General features: G+C 41.6%; 1 protein-coding gene across 16 annotated transcripts in view; it reads right to left on the bottom strand.

Moving 5' to 3' along the window:
* TTLL5 (tubulin tyrosine ligase like 5) overlaps positions 1–19,153 on the bottom strand; it is a 215,592-nt gene that overhangs the window by 18,245 nt on the left and 178,194 nt on the right. For 11 of the 16 annotated variants that reach the window (XM_036238716.1, XM_016122543.2, XM_036238721.1 and 8 more), the window contains 2 exons: positions 14,364–14,446; positions 10,476–10,598 (listed from right to left, as the gene is read on the bottom strand). In XM_036238716.1, coding sequence (XP_036094609.1) covers positions 10,477–10,598; positions 14,364–14,446 — 205 coding nt within the window. In that variant the 3' untranslated portion in view covers position 10,476. The remainder of the gene's footprint in view (positions 1–10,475; positions 10,599–14,363; positions 14,447–19,153) is intronic. The other 5 variants (XM_016122550.2, XM_016122555.2, XM_016122556.2 and 2 more) reach the window with 2 other exon arrangements.

The following is a 19,153-nucleotide window of genomic DNA, read 5'->3' as shown; positions in this document are numbered from 1 at the left end:
AGAAAGAAGTCCGGGCTAAAGAAGAATGTTTTATATATACGGTCCTCCTGAACTGGGCAGTACATAACCAATCTGTGAAGCCATGCGTGACAGCCCTGGCTGGAGGTACCAGTTTGGAACTGTAGAATATGGAGGTCAGCTGAAACTGTGGGGAGAGGATCAAGGACAGGATTCTAGAGAATAAATTCACAGGTGCGCAAAAGGTAAAGAGCTTCATGAAAAAGACTAAGAAGGAGCCACCAGAGAGGTGACAAAAGGCAAAGTCAACACTACCAGCAACTCAATATTATTAAACACTGACATTTAAACCATGCGGATGGTAGCTCTCTAAATTGAGTGATTAAGTAAAACATCCTTATTTATTCCTTACAAGATGTATTAGCAGTCATACTCTTTAAGATGTTAAGATTATCTGGCTAAGGTTGAGCTTAGTCAGAACTTAATTTTATCCTCAGTATTTATACTAGGTGAATTGCTACTTTCTCAAGGTTCTAAAAGTATAGTTTTTGCCTTATCCTACTTTCACATTTTTCTCCCTCATGTATTAAAACTAGAAGTCACCTTGCTGCATATAAAATTATTTTTTTCTCATAAATAAGACTTGAAAGTTTAAAGTTACTTTAACTCAAAGTTGGTAAACATTGTGTGTGATAAATATTGATTTGTAGCATTTGGAGTTGAGCTTCATTTCTCAGTGTCCAGATGTTGATCAGTATTACAGGAAAAAGTTCCACGACATAAATTCGAGAAACGCTGGGTTAAAAACAAGTTTCTTTACTGAAAGACTTCTCAGAGCCTTTAAAATACTAACACATGACTCTTTAAGAAATAACATAGAGTCATCAGCATTTCTCAAACTTACTTGGCTGTGAAGACTTGTGTTTTGCAGAACACACTTTGGGAAACACTACCCTAATTTTACAGATGAGGGCCCTGGGCCCGTCGAGGTTTGGTGACTTGCCCAAGATCATATAAACAGCAAAGCCGAGATGAGTGGGTCCTCTTTTCATTATACTACCCTGCTGGTATGCTACTGGTTTTATATCTAAACCTTTCATGGAGGGTAGAGCACAAAATTGATGGCACTGATCCCCAGAATTCCTGACTTCCAAGACTTAGAGATTCCCTTCTCCTGCAGCAATGACAAGATGATCTTTCTGGGAGTCTGTCAGCTGCTCTGTGGCCATGAAATCAACTGTGGGGGCGGGGAGGGTGCGCAGGAGGAGAAGCTCCCTGGGATGCTTGAGGATGCTTAAAAGAAAAATGGACTTATGCCGAGGATCATTCCTGGAACAGATGTGAAACCAAATACTTCATATCACGATCCTGCCCCCACCCTTTCTAAAAGGGAAATGAAATAGCAGGATTAACCTGCTCTTCGTCAGATCATGCTTTGTTTCTTTCAAAAATCCCATGACCGGGGCAGACTCCATTTCCTGCTACTCCTCTTCCCACAGCGATGAGGGGAGAGCTGAGGAGAAGAGAAGAGGCTTTCCTAGGGCTCTGCAAGCACCAGGAGCCTGGGAGTGGTGGCCAGAGAGGCACGCATGACAGTAATGGCAGGTTCAGGCCTAACAGGCCCTGTTCCCCGCCAATGCTCCGCTGCATTTCAACCCCCCTGGCCTCCCCCTCCCCCCTCCTCAGGAAGTTCTTTTGTAAATGTAATGAACATCTTTGGGCACTGATAAATTCACCAGTCTGGGGAGAGGGAGAAATTAGAATTAGTTTCATTCTAGGGCTCTTGGAAAAGAGTACCTAAAGACTGAAAACTCATTCTTTTGGGGGACGAGTGATAAAATCCAGGGTTTGTGAAAGAGAAGGATGAATTTTTAAATAAACTATAACATCCTGACCAGGTAATGACAGAGCAAAGCAGAAATATATTACACAACATACATATCATCACAAAGCCAGCTGTGCTATTTTTTCAAAGTGATTTAATAACTCAAGTGTCAGCATGAACTCTTCTATAAGAGCCAAAAAGGACTAGCGGTTTTTCACTGTCTGCACTTAGCAGTGAAATGCTGCTCTCCCTAATGACCCTGGCGGCTAGGCCAGGATCTCAGGGGCAGTCAGTAGCAGTTACCTCCTTTGCAGGCCAGGCTTGACTAGAAAGTGTAATTAGCCCAGAGAAGACCTCTGCTGCTCCACGGTAACGAACATCAAGAGCATCCTGGCAAGCCAGGGACTGGGTCACTTGAGGTGTCTCTAAGAATCACCTTTCAAAGCCCAAACCACTTGTTCGATCACATCACAAGTGGGCAAAAGGACAGCGTGAAGGGAGGGGTCCTCGTGGACGGCAGAATTAAAGGGATTAACAATGGGAGAGAAGCAATTGGTGGCACAGCTAGCCCCATTCTCAGCTGCTCTGTCTTGGATTTGGAGCATGAGGTGCAGCTTAAGGCTCTGAAACTATAGTCAAGGCCCTCCTTGCTCTGTGCTGACTAAAGCAACAGAAATACCCTGGAGCCCGACACCTTTCCAAATGGGATAAAAGCAAGTGAGGCCGGGCCCAGGGACAGCTGCTGTCACCCAGGCACACCACCTTACTTGGAAGTATAGGAAAACTAAAGGCAAAGCTGGGCCCGGGCATCTCTCCGCCCAGGACCTTACGGCGCACCTAGCGCAAAGGAGGCAGTCAGCTATTTGTTGAATTAACGAACAGGAGGCACTAAATAAGTACATTAAAGAATCTGGCTGTCTAAGAAATAAATACAATTTGGCTGCTTGCACTGAGGCCTTCTGTTTTGTTTTTTCACTTTTTCAAGACATCGACTATTAACTTTTTAAGGTCTGAGATGTATTTCATATACTCATAAAATTCACCCATTCTATTATCAGTGGTCTTTAGTTTATCATCGAGTTATGTAACAGTGACCACAATCTAGTTTTAGAACATTTTCATTACCCCCAAAAGAAACCCCGTGCCTAGTAACAGTCACTCCCCAGCCCCACACCTCCCGCCCTGGCCCCGGGCAGCGCTAATCTACTGTCTGTATGGGTTTGCCTATTCTACACACTTCACAAAATAGAACCATACGATGTGTGGTCTTTTGTGACTGGCTTTACTCAGCATTCCATTTTCAAGGTTCATCCATGTCGTAACATATCAATACTTAATTCCTTTTTGTGGCTGAATAATATCCCATTGTACGTATATATCATATTTTGTTCATTCATCGTCTGATAGAGATGTAGGCTGCTTCCACTTTGGCTATTGAGCAATGCTGCTATGAACGTTCATGTACAGCTTTCACATAGATATACGCTTTCATTTTTCCTGGCTATGTATTTAGGAGCATAATTGCTAGGTCAAATGGTAACTCTATGTTTAACTGTTTTCAAAATGGTCAAACTCTTTTTCCAAATCAGTTGCATCATTTTACATTCCCACCAGCAACGCACTAGGATTCCCATTTCTCACATCCTCGCCGACACTTGTTATTACTTGTCTTTTCATTACAGCCATCTAGTGGGTGTTACGTGGCATCCCACTATGGTTTTTGGCACTTCCCTAATGCCTAATGATACATCTTTTCAGGTGCTTATTGGTCATTTGTATATCTTCTCTGGAGAACAGCTATTCAAACCCTTTGCTCATTTTTAAACTGGGTTTTCTGTCTTTTTAACGCTGAGCAGTAAGGGATCTATGCATAGTTTGGATATAAATTCCTTGCCAGATAAATGACTTGCAGGTATTTTCTTCCATTCTACAGGCTGTCTTTTCACTTTCTTGATGGTGCCTTTCGAAGCACATAATTTAAAAATTTTTGATGAAGTCCACCCTATTTAATTTTTGTTGCTACTTAGGCTTTTTTGTGTCCTATCTAGAAATCATTGTCTAATCCAAGGACATAAAGATTTATTCCTATGTTTTCTTCTAGGACTTTTATATTTTCAGCCCTTACATTTAGATCTTTTATCAACTTTAAGTTAATTTTTATGTATAGTGTGAGGTAGGGGTGTCCAGCTTCATTCTTTTGCGTGTGGATAACACACTGTTCCAGCACCACCAGTCTCTTTGATTACAAACTGAAAAGACTACTCCTTCCTGACTAGTCTCGGCACCTTTGTTGAAAAGCAATTGGCCACAGATGGATGGATTTATTTCTGGACTCCCAATTATATCTCATGGATCTATCCTATACCACACTGTCTTGATTACTTCAGCTTTGTATTCAGCGCCACTTTTAAATCCTGTTTAAAATTCTCTGACTCATTACTACCAGGCTCCAGTTCTATTCTTTTTAAAGAATCTCAGCAAAGACCTGAGTACAAGGAAGCTTTTCTTTAAATGAAACAGGAGTCATTAATAACCCCTCTCAGTTTTTAAAGCAGCTGTACTGTGAGCAAAATCTTAGGAAGACAACACACGTGAACAGAATTTAGTATTGTAATAAAATTAAACCTACAACAAAGTTAATTTCGATAATTTGAGCATACATAATTATTCTGCTACAGGATAATCAGGGAGCAAATAGCAAATAATTCATGTAAATGAATGTGGTATATCATACATTATGCTTAGAGCAAATTTATCACTTTAATTAATAAACACACTTACAGGGTTCTTTTTTTCTCTAGGGCTCATTTTTTCCATCTTCCTCACTTATAATGACCTTTCTTCCAGGAAGATGGAGACTCTCATGTGTTCCTGCAACCTCTAGCTAAGAGGCACCCCATCCCCACGTACTAAGAGCTAAGTCTGGGGCAAACCAGGGTCAAGAAATGGCATTTCTATTTGCAGAAGTCAGGAAGCTGGTGGAGAGGGGCTGCAGAAAGTTGACGAGCTCCATCCAGTAGGGTAGGAGACTCTGGGAAGAAAACGTGTTGTGACAGAAAGGGATGTTTCTCAACATCCATTTCCCCCTTCTTCCTCAATTTGGGGAGGCAATGTGCCCAGGCAACCGACTACCTCTCCAGACGCCGTCATTGCTAGGGAGAAGTGGGCCTGGGATCCAAGGCTGGTCAAGCAGCCAACTGAGAGAAGTTACACTTAGGCTTGTCTAAGACACATGCAAGCCATCCAGCCTTCTAAATAATCAATATCTTTCCCTTGTATTATATTGGATCACAAAGAGCCTTAGACTACATTAGTTTTGTCCCTCACAAAATGGGCTTCATTGACTTGCACTGTAATGTTTCGCCTTTATGCAGATCACACAAAGAGCCCTGTGAAACACACTGTTACATTAGCCTATTACTTCATTCAGTGTCCTCTATATAAAATACATAAAATACTTCTTTTAGAATAAGAGCTCAAAAAAAGTTTAATTTTCCTCCAGAATTTTTTCTTCCTTTTTGAAAACAAGAACATGTACTCTGATTCCTCACGCTTCCCTTTTTGTCCTTTTCGTTAGGAGACTCAGAACCAAATTTAAATTCCATTATGGTAATTTTATTTGACCTTATATTTGAAAAATTTGAAATATCTTGTTTTTTGGCCCTGATCCTCCCTTCATATTTCATTATTTTCTTACATGTGGTTTTATATTTTAAGACTTTATGCTAGAGACGTAAAACATGCTGTACCTGCTCTAGCTGCAATTCTACCTAAAGGAAATTGCCAGAAATGCCTAAGTCAGCAGTTTTGTATCATGTCATCATGCTCCTAGCAGCAGGCTGGCATGTCCGGAAGGCAGAAGCCACCTTCCTTTAGCTCTGCACCCCAGTGGCACTTTGCTGGATGAATGACTGCAAAGTATTTTGAGTCTCTCTTTTGACAACTGAATGCAGAAAGTGGAGAGAGAAATAATCACACACAGGGAGAGGTCTCGTCATGAGCATGGAAGAGCTGCTAACCTGGAGAACAATGAAAGCCAGCTGCTGGAGACAACAGATGACCTGGTCACAGGGAGTGACTATGAGACTTGCTGTTTAGCCACTAGAGCTACTCATTAGCCCGAGCAAGGCTGCAGGTTCTCCTGAGGTCTGGTTCTTGAGACTGTTTCTTCTTTGTGTTCATGTACGATAACTTTCCTGACAGAGCTGAACTGAGGGTATCACTCTTCTTGATAATAAAGGCTATTTTGGACAACTCAAATTCTCTGCATAAAAAGAGGAGGGTAAGAATATTACACATGCATAATGGTGATTAACATTTGAGAATAGGAGAAAAGAGAATGAGTATAAAATAGAAGGCCTCAGAGGAGTCATATTTCTAAAACAGAGTTGCAGTTTTAAAAATTCCAAATTCCAGTACCTGATTAATAACTATGAACAATTCATTAGCTAAGAAATTTTGTAGCTCAGCTATAATAAGTTAAAAAAAATCTGTGTCGAATTCTAAAATATCTTCATTTGGGCCTGGCACTTGTCTTAATTTCCCTAGGGAGCAAATTAGAAGTGAACAGAAGAGGAAAAAAACCTTAAAGTCACTTTTCAGTGTAATAGACACAAAAAGAGTGATTCCTCTACCTAACAACAAACAAACAAACAAACAAACAAATAACACGAGCACAGCAACTTCTAACCAGCTGACTTTCTTTTCTTTTCGTTACCTTACAACCAGTAGGCTTCCACATTATATCCCCATTATATACCAGCAATACATGCTCTGTCCCTCTCTAATATCAGATAACTAGCTAACCTGGATTTAGGCATCAAGAGAAGAGGGCTCCCTCATATCTATGGAAGCCCTCGATGGAAATACTTGTATGTCCGAAAGAAGAGAACAAAGAAGTGTAAGAGACTACTCTTTTAATAATGATGCTCTTCATTCTGAGGACTTAAGAGAACCTGAGTCTTTTGCTTTATAATCATAATCTGAAAGAATAAAGGCTAAATATCAAAGCCAATCATGCCAACAGAGCAATGTACTTCAAGTCATCTTTCTCCACGCCCTCCAGTTACACACCTACGCTCTTTGGGGCCCAGTTCAAATTCTACAGATCAGGCAAGCAGAGTTGTAAATATTTCCATGTGCGAAACTCGTTTTCCAAAGACAGGCATGGCTTAGCATGTTGTTTTCTTTCTTTAGAACTTTTAGGAGCAATTATGTCCTGAGGATATAAGGATGGCGAAGCAAAGGTATGTGCCTATAACAAGCATCTCATTGAAACTAGCAGCAAAATGTGTGGGTTCATGGGATGAATAACCACAGATTTTAGAATGATAACTTGCAATTGTAAGTAAAGACTCACAGAGTAAGGCAATGTTATGCTGGTTACTTGCCCAATTCAGGACTACATGAATAAACAGGATCTTTTTCCACCCCAAGCGAATGAGTATGACACAGGACAGCACAAATCCGCTGCAAGATGCAGTGGTAGGTACAACTCTAACAATCCAGGGTGCCAGGAATTTTTTCCAGAAGGTGTGTATGCTTCTGTAATAGAAATGTAATTTGAGAAAGGGGCCACCACGCTTCCCTTGTCTCTTTACAACAAAGTAGTAATTGTTAACAACTGAAGAATCATCACTCCTCTCTTGGGACTTTGCCAGCTCAGCAAGAGACAATATCAATTTTCAGATGTTATCATTCTCAGTGGTCCATTTCTTAATCCATTTCAGAAATAGAGTTCCCTGGTTTTCCTTAAGGCAAATGAACCACCTTTGGGTGGGTTCTTGGAAGTACCCCTCTACTTCTCCCCAAACTGAAAGCCAGATTGTTTCCTCCCCCACTTCCAACCAGGTTGTTCGGCTATGCTTGAGTTTTGTTTCTGAATGTAGAAACGGTTACTAAATGAAAGAGGCCTCAGGACAGGAAAGCATGAAATTTCAATGGCTGGCAGCCAGGCAATTTTGCCATTTAGAGAGATCTACATCCTTCTTGTGTGGCTGCAGCCAGGTTGAGGCTAGTAAAACACACACTGTTAAAACATCACTAGTGTGATACAGCCTGTACTGAAGGAAATACTACGACCAGTTGCTTAGAACTGGGAGATACAAACCTAATTGATCCAGATTTTTTCCTGATTTCTTGTACTGCAAATTAAAGGTGTTCTTCCCATGGATGTTTGTCCTAAAAATATACATGTTGGGTATAGTATGGCAAAGTCGATGTGGCCACAGGAGATGAGAATGAGGCTTGGCGGGAAGAAGTTGATTTTCTCATAGGACCCAGAGAGGGGGTACTGCATGGCACTCATGGTAAACGGCTTAGGATTGGCTAGTTTGAATAATTCTGGCAGGCTTTGGGCTATAGGCCTCTAGTCGCCTTGTACCTGGACCTGAGTGATTTAGGGCAAGGGAACTTTGGCTTGCCAGCGCCAGTTAGATAAGGAGGTGGTTGGGGACATAAACTTGGGATTGGTTGGTCTGCATATGAAAGGGATGCTCCAGGGCCAGGTGTTACTGTCTTTAGGAGTTAGCTAGCCCTGGGGAGGGTAGTCTCTGCCTGGGTCTGGACAGCCCCCGAATGCCAAAACATAAATACAGAAAATATAATTGGCCCTGTGATGACAGATGCCAAATAGATAATGCAGAATCTAAGAAGACCCAAAACAATGCATGTATTTAAATATGACGTTTGCCAGGCACAGCTTATTAGGGGTCTTAGACAGGCTTTAGTCCCCAATATCTTTCACCGTAGCTCCCTCTATTCTTTATAAGGACAACTAATGTTTTCTCAGTCTTATATAACGTGCTATGCAAACACACTTCGAATCCTCTAATCTAACTTGACTGTCTCCCTAAACCCATATATAAAGAGGTTTAGGACTTGTTACAGCTGGTGATGACATACACTTGTAACTGTGGTTGAAAGAACCTCGACATTTACAATGCACTTAACACAGGAAGAAAGCATGCACCCAGGTGATGGGCTGTGGACTCTGGGGTTTTGCCTCCTTTCTTTGTAAAGTACCTAATTCCCCTGCTTAAGTGGAGGTAGCCCACGGCCATCTTCCAGGCTGGTGGGCCTGCCTCTGGGGCCTCCCAGCAGTTACGCTGCATGGCAGGAGGCTGGACTTCTGAGGCCCTCTGACCCACTCTGTCTGCTGAGTACGGTAGTTGGCACGTGGTCCTGCTCCCTCAGCTAATTACAAAGTCCAGAATCACCAATCCCTAGCTTATGTACAGCTCGGGCTCGGTGGGGATGTGTTTGTGACACAGATCTAAGTGTTGAGGGATTGGGCTCTTTACCAAGGCTTCTTTGCTGACGGTGCCATTTTTTTCCATGTTGTGTTCTGGGTGGATTGTAAAGGATACTAATGAAATAGGTTCAAGGAAAGTGATATTACAATTGTGGCAGGTCCAAGTCTCATAGTTCTGGAAACGGATGGACATTAGTACTTCTTGGCAGGCCACTGGTTTGGTTTGGAGCTTGATGTCACTTTCATTCTTCTGGCTGCCAGTCTCCTGAAGGAAATATTGACCTTCTCGCTTCAGTTTTCTATATTTTATTAGTTGTTCATCATTGAATAGGCTGCTTAGTATCAGAATTAAAGGACCGCTGGCGAAGCAGTATTGATAGAACTCTGGTTGTTTTCAGTTTCTCTGGTACATTTTGGTAGATGACCAAGCCATGGATTTCATGTTCCCTTCTCTCTTCTCATTCCTTTTTGGAAAGAGCTTAGATGGGCTGGGTAAAGATATTCGAAGCTCTCTGATCCAATGTAAATGAGTCCTGTGGTGGGTAAATAATTTTCCTCCCTCCTTTGCTCTCCTGGGGCATTTTGATGAATAATGCTTCTCAAATAAGTTTATAAAAATTCCCCTAGAGGTAAGAAGAGTATTAAGCTCATAGCAGGTGTGCCATTAATGCTTTAGTGTGTACGGTAAAGAGAAAAGGAGTCATCAAAACTTTGTGGTGTCATAGAATTTTCTGGAAAGTTTTGAAGGCCACAGCTGGGAACAAAATATTGAGGACAGTGCTGATGATACGTGGATACAGCCTCACAAGATCAAGTCAGGCCAGTCCCTCAGTGTAGAAGCCTTTTTTTTTTGGATGGGTGGTAGTATGGAGTTTATCGTCTGTTTTGCTACTAATTATGGCATATGTTTATCTTAAATAATTCAGAAAAGAACATAATTAGTCAACTTCAACAAAAATTAAAAAAAAAAAATTTAATCCCTTTCTGTTTTCCATTACCTGAAAGTCCAGTTCACAAACTACCCAACACTAGTCTAAAAACCTTCTTTATTAATATTCATTCTCTTTAGAGATTATGATAATTTGGTCTTTAAATATTATGCTTTCCGGTTTATTCCATTACACTTTACCTGTGATAACTCAATTATGGCTTTAGTGTCTTTCTTTGATGGGCCTTGATGTCATATTAAACAAAAGCCTCTATAATAGTAAGGAAATTTATTACTGCCACAGTGCCACCTACTGGTAGGCCATTACCGAAGCAAGATGGCAATAGTTTAACTCTGACCCACAGTTTTGGAGTCCTGAGCTTTGGTTTTATAAAATCCCAATTTCCTTGTCATTTTGAAAAACTATCACTTCTCCTGACAGCTACTGAGTCTTGCTGTGCCATAAAGTCAGCAAGTTATAATATAAAATACGGTCTTATTCCTACTGTTACCTTAAATTGGCCCTGACTTCACCGACTTTGGTTTTCTCTGTCCTATACCTGTAGCAAGGACTCCAGATTGTGTGGGCAAGAGTTTGGATCTGGCGAAAATAACTTGGGGAGCTTCCAAAGATCCTGAAAAATGTAAAAAAAAAATCCCTACTTAACACCTTATTTGATTTTGGTTGAAAGGACAAGAGGTCAAATCTAAAACTAGGTTTTAGGGGCATCATCGTTCTCCCAGATGCTGCCACCCCATTTCCTGCCAAGCACCAAATCTCTTTTGCTTTCTAACAGCTAAGAGTGGGTAACCAACCCATATTCTTATCCCTCTGGCTCTGGGAAGAGAAGAACTTTTGGGGAACGATAAAGGGTATAAGACTAAGGCAAGCCTCTCATGAGCTGTATTTATTTTTATTTTTAATCTATTATACTCCAGAGATTCACACAGGATATCCAACAATTATAGAACACATGGTGAAAAAAAAAATAAGTCCGATGGTGAAAATAGGTCATTCCACTGAGAGCTGCCAGGCAAATAATTTCACTTGGAAGTTAAAGTGATTTCTAGATCCTTCGAGCTTTAAGCTCCACTGGGTTTGCTGTACATTAAAATGAGTTCCTTTCTCTTGTTGCCTCACTGAGAGACAATGAGGTGGGCAAGCAGAGTCACACTAAGTGCTGCCGCCACATCCCATGCAAAGAGCACAAAGCTAAAGTGCATTTTACCAGGGCCTGAAACAATGAACATTTAAACAAGGACATTGCTTTCTCATTTCTGGCAAATGAAACCTATCACTGTTTTTCAAAAGGTAAGTACAATCTCTTTCACCGACTGTAGAACATTAAGAGCTAAAAAAAAAAAAAGGGTGGGTGGGGGGGATGGGGTGGGTGGAGATTGGGCTCTAGGACAGGACAGGCTTAAGCAGAAACTAAGGGGCAGAGATGGGGGCAGCTGGTATGGCTTCAGACCCTTACAATAATGGTAGTTTACACTATCAAATCAGCACGAGAGCAATGTCCGTTATCTAATCTGTTGCTCGCTGCTATTTTAGTTCACCATCACCACTTCAGAACTTAAGAAGAATGTCATGGTTATAAAGAAGGAAGGCCAATGGCTTTGGTTTTGAGCCAAAAGCCCTCACTCCAGCTTCCTTCTCAAATTTCAAAATTTGCTGACTCTACACCTTCCCTTCCATAGCAAATTCTGAATATATAGCTTGAGGTAAGGAAGTCAAGGAAAAGTACTTTTCATGGAGCATTCCAGGCCCTCTGCTAGGGGGTTCACATTCACTACCTCATTTAATGTTCATAATAAAAACAATGCCATTATGCCACCATCGGTGCAAAAGGACTGAGGTTTTTTTTTGTTTTTTGTTTTTGTTTTTTTTTTCAATAATACTCTGAGATCAACCACTATCTCATTCAGACTGCCTGAGAACAAAGTCCCACCACTTTATGGCCTGGTTGGCCAGACTTGGGGAAGGGTTGAGGGACCAGGAAACAGACTTTTGCTATATTCATGGGCTCATTAATATCATGTTTAACCTACTGAGATAAGTGGATTGGACAGGGGCTAAATACCTCTCAAAGTCAGTTTAGCGATTCCTGATTAGGCACAGACTTCCCTCTGCGAGGGATGTGTAGACTTTTTGACTTATGGGGGTTGCCCTCCCTTCTTGTGGGTTTAAAGAAAAATGTTTCTAATAACAACCTAACTTTCTCCTTTCTGTAAACACCCTTCTAAACCCCTACAATAACTCTTTTAAGTCTATGTACAGTACAGAAAAACACATGATTTAGAGTTAAAACACTGAAGTGCCAGGTAGTTATTTACTAGCTGTATAAATAACTCTAACAGGGTTAATTAGTACTGTTATACTGCTAAGGTAGAATGTTTATTGGGAAATATGGCAAATGCCTCAATCTATTATATCAAGTACATCAGTGTTTCTTTAAGGATCAGGAACACTAGGAAAGTCACAGAATAAAAACAAATTCAAGGGACTTTAGAGGCCAAGAGTCTTTTGATGACAAAAGCAGTAAATAGCAGGCTACCTAAATGAGGTAAAAAGAATAATGCGCTCATCTTAAGTAGAAGCAGGGGGAAAAGGTAGATATTAGACAAGGGAGAAGTACAACTTCTCTGCTCTGTGGTTTTATGTTGACGCCAAATTCCATAGGACCGCTACAAAATCTAAGTAACTTCAGCAGTAAGTCATTATTAATTCATGACCGAGATGCTGAAAAGTATGACCCACCTGGCCACTTAAACTTCCAACTTCCACAGCCAGAGTTCATGAAAAGAGTTCAATTCAGTACTTAAATTTATCAATTAGACATGCGAATGAAACAGGCCAGTTTCCTGGACACCCTAGGCTTTGTAAACCTCTCCAGCTTCAGCAGATTTGAAGAGCTGAAGGGGCTCTAACAGCTGTAGCTAATGGAAATACTTCCAACTAGACCATGATTCTTGTATCTACCCACTTCTCAGTCCCTGCCGGTTCCAGGTACAAATTTTATTTCCTTAAAAATAATTACCCTGTCCTAGTAATTCTTTCTGTGGGGGGAAGGGGCAAGTAGATATCCATCAATTATTTCTTGAATTCAGGTCCTAAGATTTTAAGTGCAGAGCAAAATCTTTATACGTTCATCATATTATTACCTGACCTGGGTATAGTTATAGAAACTTTACATATGATTTCATTTAATCTTCATAGTAAGCTTATGAGATATATATAATTATCCCAGTGAAACAGTTTAAGAAACCAGGCTTCTCGGAAATCTTGTAATCACTTTAAGGTATTATGTCAACCGCAGCCTGCCGCAACCCCCCACCTGCCCCGCACACTCTCCTCGATGGCCTCCTCCTGCTCCAGGACTGAGCTCCCTACACAGCTGAGAAACTGGCCCTGCTACCTGCCTTTCTCATGCGCCTCCCTGCTCATGCCTAGCATCCAGCCACACTCGCACACCTTTGAACACGTTGTTCCCTCCTCCTAGAATTCCTTCCACTCCGTGCCTCCCCTCTCGCCTGGCTGACTTGTTTATATTCAACCCTCAGCTTTAGATGTTTCTTCCTCCAGGAAGCCAATGTTGTCTATTGTTATTCCACATGTCCCCAGGACCTGATATTTACCCGTCTTGGGGCTTGCTCCCTGCTGACATTCCTCTCGTCTTGAGTCTGTAAGTTTCCTGATAGCAGGGACTGTCTAGTTCATCCTGTACGTACCTCAGTGCCCAGCATGTTACTTTTGCCATAGTAGGTGATAGATAATAAATATTTATTCAATTGAATCCAAGTGATTTTCTTTCAATGTCCTGAATTATTATTCATAGAAAACGATCCCTGGGCTAATGTTGCCCAACTTCTATGTAGGTTCCTATACTGAAAGGCTTTGGGCCTCAGTAACTACCTGGCAATAGATCATGACTGGATTCAGATGAAAGACCAGAGTTCGAGCTATGCATCCATGTATAATCTCCCACAGGCCCCAAGACTTTCTGAGCCTCATTTTCCTCATGTGGGCAGGGACAAAAAGATCCCACCCACAGGGCTGCTGTGAAGATTAGTGCAAGATACCACATGTAGAAATACTACATAAACAGTGAAACACTAGCCAAATACTGGCATTTTCTACTAAATGCTGCAAAAATCTGATACAATTCTACCAGACTGAGAATTTCACCTATCCAAAACTATCGAGAAAACCATTCGATCCTAAGCCGTCGATACAATTTACAAAAAAATGTAATAAAAATGCCCATTTGCTGCTGCAGCGAAAGCCTGGATGCTTCATTCTTAGAACTGGCGCTCTCTTTGGAGGAAGAAGAGAGTGTGTGCCAAGCCCAGCAACCCCCTGCTGTCCCACCCCCCAGAAAGCTGCTGTGTCCACTGACCTGAGGGGCTGGTGATGGGCACAAATGCTGCAGAGGGGAGGCTGCTCTGGAGTCCGTTCAGCTGCCCTTCTGTGGAGGACCCTCTGAAAGACAAGCAGGTTGGTGAGACATGCAGACAGAAAGGCGAGGTCCAATGGCTGTGCTGCTCGTTCTTGGTGTTCGTTCTCTTGTGGCTCATTCTCTTGTTTATTTCAAGACTTTGTTCAAATATAATCTTATCGGAGGAGACTTCTATGACTAAACTATCTTATGAAATACTACACATTTAAAAATGTACTGTCCATCTCTCCCCACTGGAAAGTAGCTTCAAGAAAGCACAGGTCACTGCTGTATCTCCTGGGCTTAGAACAGTGCCTGACACTAATAAGCACTCAATAAACATTTGTTTCTTGAATGAATAAATTGAGCTCCTGGTACTGACTTGGATAAAATATAAGACATTAAAAAACAAACAAGTTTCATGTAGAGTAGTGGTTCTCAACTGGGGGAGGGAAGAGGGACAGATTTTGCCTCCTCACCCTCGATCCCATTCCTCCACAAAGGGCATTTGGCAATGGTGAGACATTGGTGACTGTCACAACTGTGGGGTCTACCGGCACCTAGTGGATAGAGGTCAGGAATGGTACCAAACATCTACAGTGTACTGGGTAGTACCCCCAAACAAAGAATTATCTAGCCTGAGATGTCAATACACTGAGGTTGAGAAACCGTTAAATAGAAGCATCTCTCCTCATGCCAACTTTGACAAGAGATAGGATAGAGTGCATTGAATTCTTTGGGTCCAGATTCCCCAGACGTGTCTTACATATTCGATGACTAGGTTGATGCCCTATCGACTATGCCAGTCTCCCTATTACAGGCTCTTATACCTCTGTAATTCTTTCATTGCATTTATCAAAATTATAACTATGAAATTGTGTAACTGGTCACATAACATCTGTCATCCTTACTAGAATGAAAGCTCTATAGAGATTGTATCAGTTTTATTCACAGTTGTATCCTAATGCAAACATTAGGTATTTAATGCAAACATTAGGTATTTAATAAAGAGTTTTTGAAATCACCTGAACCACTGCCCACATACATACACTTACTTGTTGGGTCCGTCTACCTTGATTTTGGTTGACGTGAAAAAAGTTTACCTGGGAGATTAAAGTTTTCATATGCTCAGTGCTTTATCTATTGAGTGGCATCCAATCCAACCTTAGCATCCCTCTCCCAGCACTGTGTTTCCATTTATTCATTCTTTTATGCAAAAAATATTTATTGAGCATTCCCTGTGCTTGGTATAGTGAGGCAGATGTTAAACAAATACCTAAGGTATAAACTGTGTGATAAATGCTAAGGAGAAAAAGTACAGGTGTTATAAGAGAATGAAACAGGGAAACCTGATTTAGGCGGTGAGGACAGTGGTCAAGGATGGTCTTTCTGAGGAAAGACCAGCAGAGTTCTTAAGTTACGAGGAATAGGCATCAGCCAAGAGTAGAGGAAAAAAAGAGCTTTTCACAGAGAAGAAATAGCACATACAGTGACCCTAAGGCAGAAAGGGGTTTAGCATGTCCTAGGACCTTTAAAGACCAGCAAAGTTAGGGGCAAAGGATGTTTGACAAACTTGTTAATTGCACAGTTTTCCAGGCCCTTCAGTTGGAGATTCTGCTTCAGTGGGTCTGGAATAGGGTCTGAGAACTAAGGCTTTTTAGAGCTCCCCAGGTACCCAGGTGATTTCTATTGCCAGAGAAGTCAGAGAAACACTGGCTAGTGGGTAAAGAGAAAGGTGGCACGAGGCTGAGGTACCCATCCAAGTGGTCCCTACACCGCTGATGGAGATGTGCCCCTTGAGAACACACTGCAGTAGTGATGTAAGGATCGCACTGTCTTATACTCTCCCCTCCAGCTCCAGCTCCGCCAAGCTGCAATTTGGTGCCTACCCCCTCCTTTCCACTTTCATTCTGAGGATGCCTTAGAGACAAGGAGGAGGGAAAGGAGCAGAGGGCTTCTCCCTTTTCCTACAAGCCTTACGCTGGGTTACCTACATCTGGGATGCTTATATAATTTATTTTGGATCCGTATTGACCCCCTCAAAACCACCTGAAGCATCTGTAAGCTGATATTTACTCTTCCAGGTCCAAGTAAAAGAGGAAAAGTTCTGGAGAGCCTAGGATGGGCTCTTTCTTTTATAGAAGTTAAAATCTTAGGACCATTTGACTGTGTGAGGAGCTGCTGAATCAAGAAAAGCCAAGGGGCTGATCTGAGTGTCAAAGGGGAAGCCCTGAGTGTCGGCAGTAATAAGGGGAGCAGGCAGGCAAAAACTCGGGGTCAGTAGAAGAAAGAAAGGTCTTGAACAAGGAGCTACGTGAGGGGGTTACACCTAGCGAGTTCTGGGTCCCCAAACTCTCTAACCTTCTCCCTTTCCTCTCTGGAACTCCCATCCCTACCTTGCACCCTCATGCGCTTCCTCCTGTTTCTTACCTAAGATCTCCTGACCCTATGTGCCCTCTGTATCCGGTTCCACTCACTCCTCTATCCCCCTCCCCCTATCGACTCCATCACAGGCCTTGGGAGCCACCACTGACTCAGACTTTGAGCAACATTTCTAATGATTTCTATTTCTAGCATAGGGTCCCTATTTTCCAGGAGGTGGAGAAATGCGTCCATAGCATCCAAGGGGAAACTCTGAGTGAATTTTTCCATGAAAACACTGGTACACAAAACAGTTTGAGTCTATGTTATTACTACTCTAGGCACATTATGGGTAAATATGCTTTTGTTGTGATAACATCATTTCCTTAGGAAAGTAATTTCACCTTCTGGTAACTCACTCCTAAATGAGAACTTTTGAAATATAGCTTGTCTCGAGCCTGCATGCTAATCCACACTTGCTGATCTGCTCCTACAATCATTCTTTGCTGCTTTCCTGGGAATACCTGTGTTTCAGGAAACATACAAAACGGTATGTATGTTTTCTGTTGATTTTCTCTAAATCAGTTACTATACTTGAACATTGGGATAAAAAGACCTATCTCTTAGGGTTGTTAAGAATTAAATAAGATGGTGGGTGAAAAGCACATCTTAGCAGTGTCTAGTATTATATTAAGGGCTAAATAAACATAACTATTAGTATTGTTATTTTTACTTAGGAATATTGACGATCTTTACATTCACTGCAAGTTTATCTACACACAGAAATATTAAATCATATGACTCATTGACCCTAACTCAGTATGGAATATTAAGGCTAAACTGTCAAATAATGACCACAAGACATTCAGAACCCAAAGTTAACAGAAATTTGCCATTAAAGTCAAAAGGTAATTAACTGGCAGCCTACGAGGGAGATATTTCAGTCAAAATTACTTTTAAAATCCCTTAGGAAGAAAGGTCTCATTTGAGATTGATCGACTATCTCAAAAAAATCTAATGCAATTTTTTTTTTTTTTTGCCAGCATCAGAACCACTGTTTCTTCAATTGTGCACCAAATGAAGCAGTTAGCTTGTAGCAAGGGGCCATGTGGTGTTAAACGTGCCTCTGAGCAAGAGGATACAACACATAAAACAGGGGGCTGCTCTTCCTATAGGAGAGGCTCATGGGAGATGAGACTGACTAGACGAATAACACATCTACCTCATCCTGACTGGAACATCAAGTGGAATCGGCCGCTTTACTGAAACTGTACTTTCTCTCTCTCTCTGAATAGCTGAGTATGAAAGTTAAATGTGTGTTTGGTGCACTCTGTTACTTGCTGTTTTCTGATCATAGTACGTACAGAAGATGAAGAGGTGGCTGAAGACGAACTCAGAAACACTGGAGTTATAAAGACATCAAGAGTTCTGGGACAGGAAGGGTGCCATTAACTTTGTATTGTACAGAAGTTAGAGTTCAGACCCTATCCGTGAGCGCGAGATGTGACTATCTGGTCCTGTTAGTGTTCTTTAATTGCTCTTCTTGGAAATAATATGAGTTCTAAGAGATGGAAAAGTGTTGGATATAGTCAAAGGTTGAGAGTTAGAGGCTCAGCAAAATTTCAGCTGTGGTCATAGGCTTAGTTCATCTGCAGAGAAGGGTCTGAACTGTGTGTAATCGTCAAAAGCTGTGGAAGGGCAGGCTTCTTGATTAACTGAGCCACTTAAAAACAGGTAAGAAATGTGGCATGTACAGTAGCAACAGGCAATTAGGAGAATTCCATTAGCAATGACACGCTCCTTTCGACTCAAGGCAGCTACCTTTCCTTAGGACATGTTCAGAGTTAGCACCCGAAGAGTTTCCCTAAATATTAAATGTACACTTCCTAACCCAGGATTCAATTCACTTGCTCCAATCCTATCTACTCCTCTTATCCCTTCCTCTTTCCCGAAGTCCAAAAAAGGGCCTGACATAGGCACTATTCTTACTCTGAGGAAGCGGGAATGGCTCGTCTAGGCCTTTCAAAGAAGTTGTATTACAAACAAGTAATCTCTCTATAAGCTGATATATTGCCTGCATTTATCATCTTGAAAGAGTTCTTCTAGCGCAAGTCTCTCCTTAGGGAATACAAGCCGACTGAATGGCCGGCGAGGAATCCCACTGGCATCAAGGCCGTGCCATGCAGCTGGCCTATTAACACGTCACCAGTCCATACGGGTCATAACGAGCAAAATCCCCGTTACTCATTTTGCTGATAAGGCTTCTGATGTGCTTTTTCATGGACCTTTAGCTCCTTTATTTGTGGTTTTCTCTTTTCTTTTTTTCCTCCCATTATTTTGATCAGTGGAAACTTTTCTGAAAGTGATATTCTTTCTTTGAGATCTGTTTT

Source organism: Rousettus aegyptiacus, unplaced genomic scaffold, assembly GCF_014176215.1.
Source record: "Rousettus aegyptiacus isolate mRouAeg1 unplaced genomic scaffold, mRouAeg1.p scaffold_m13_p_3, whole genome shotgun sequence".
Classification (NCBI taxonomy): Eukaryota; Metazoa; Chordata; class Mammalia; order Chiroptera; family Pteropodidae; genus Rousettus; species Rousettus aegyptiacus.
This window is presented reverse-complemented; position numbering and strand designations above follow the sequence as displayed.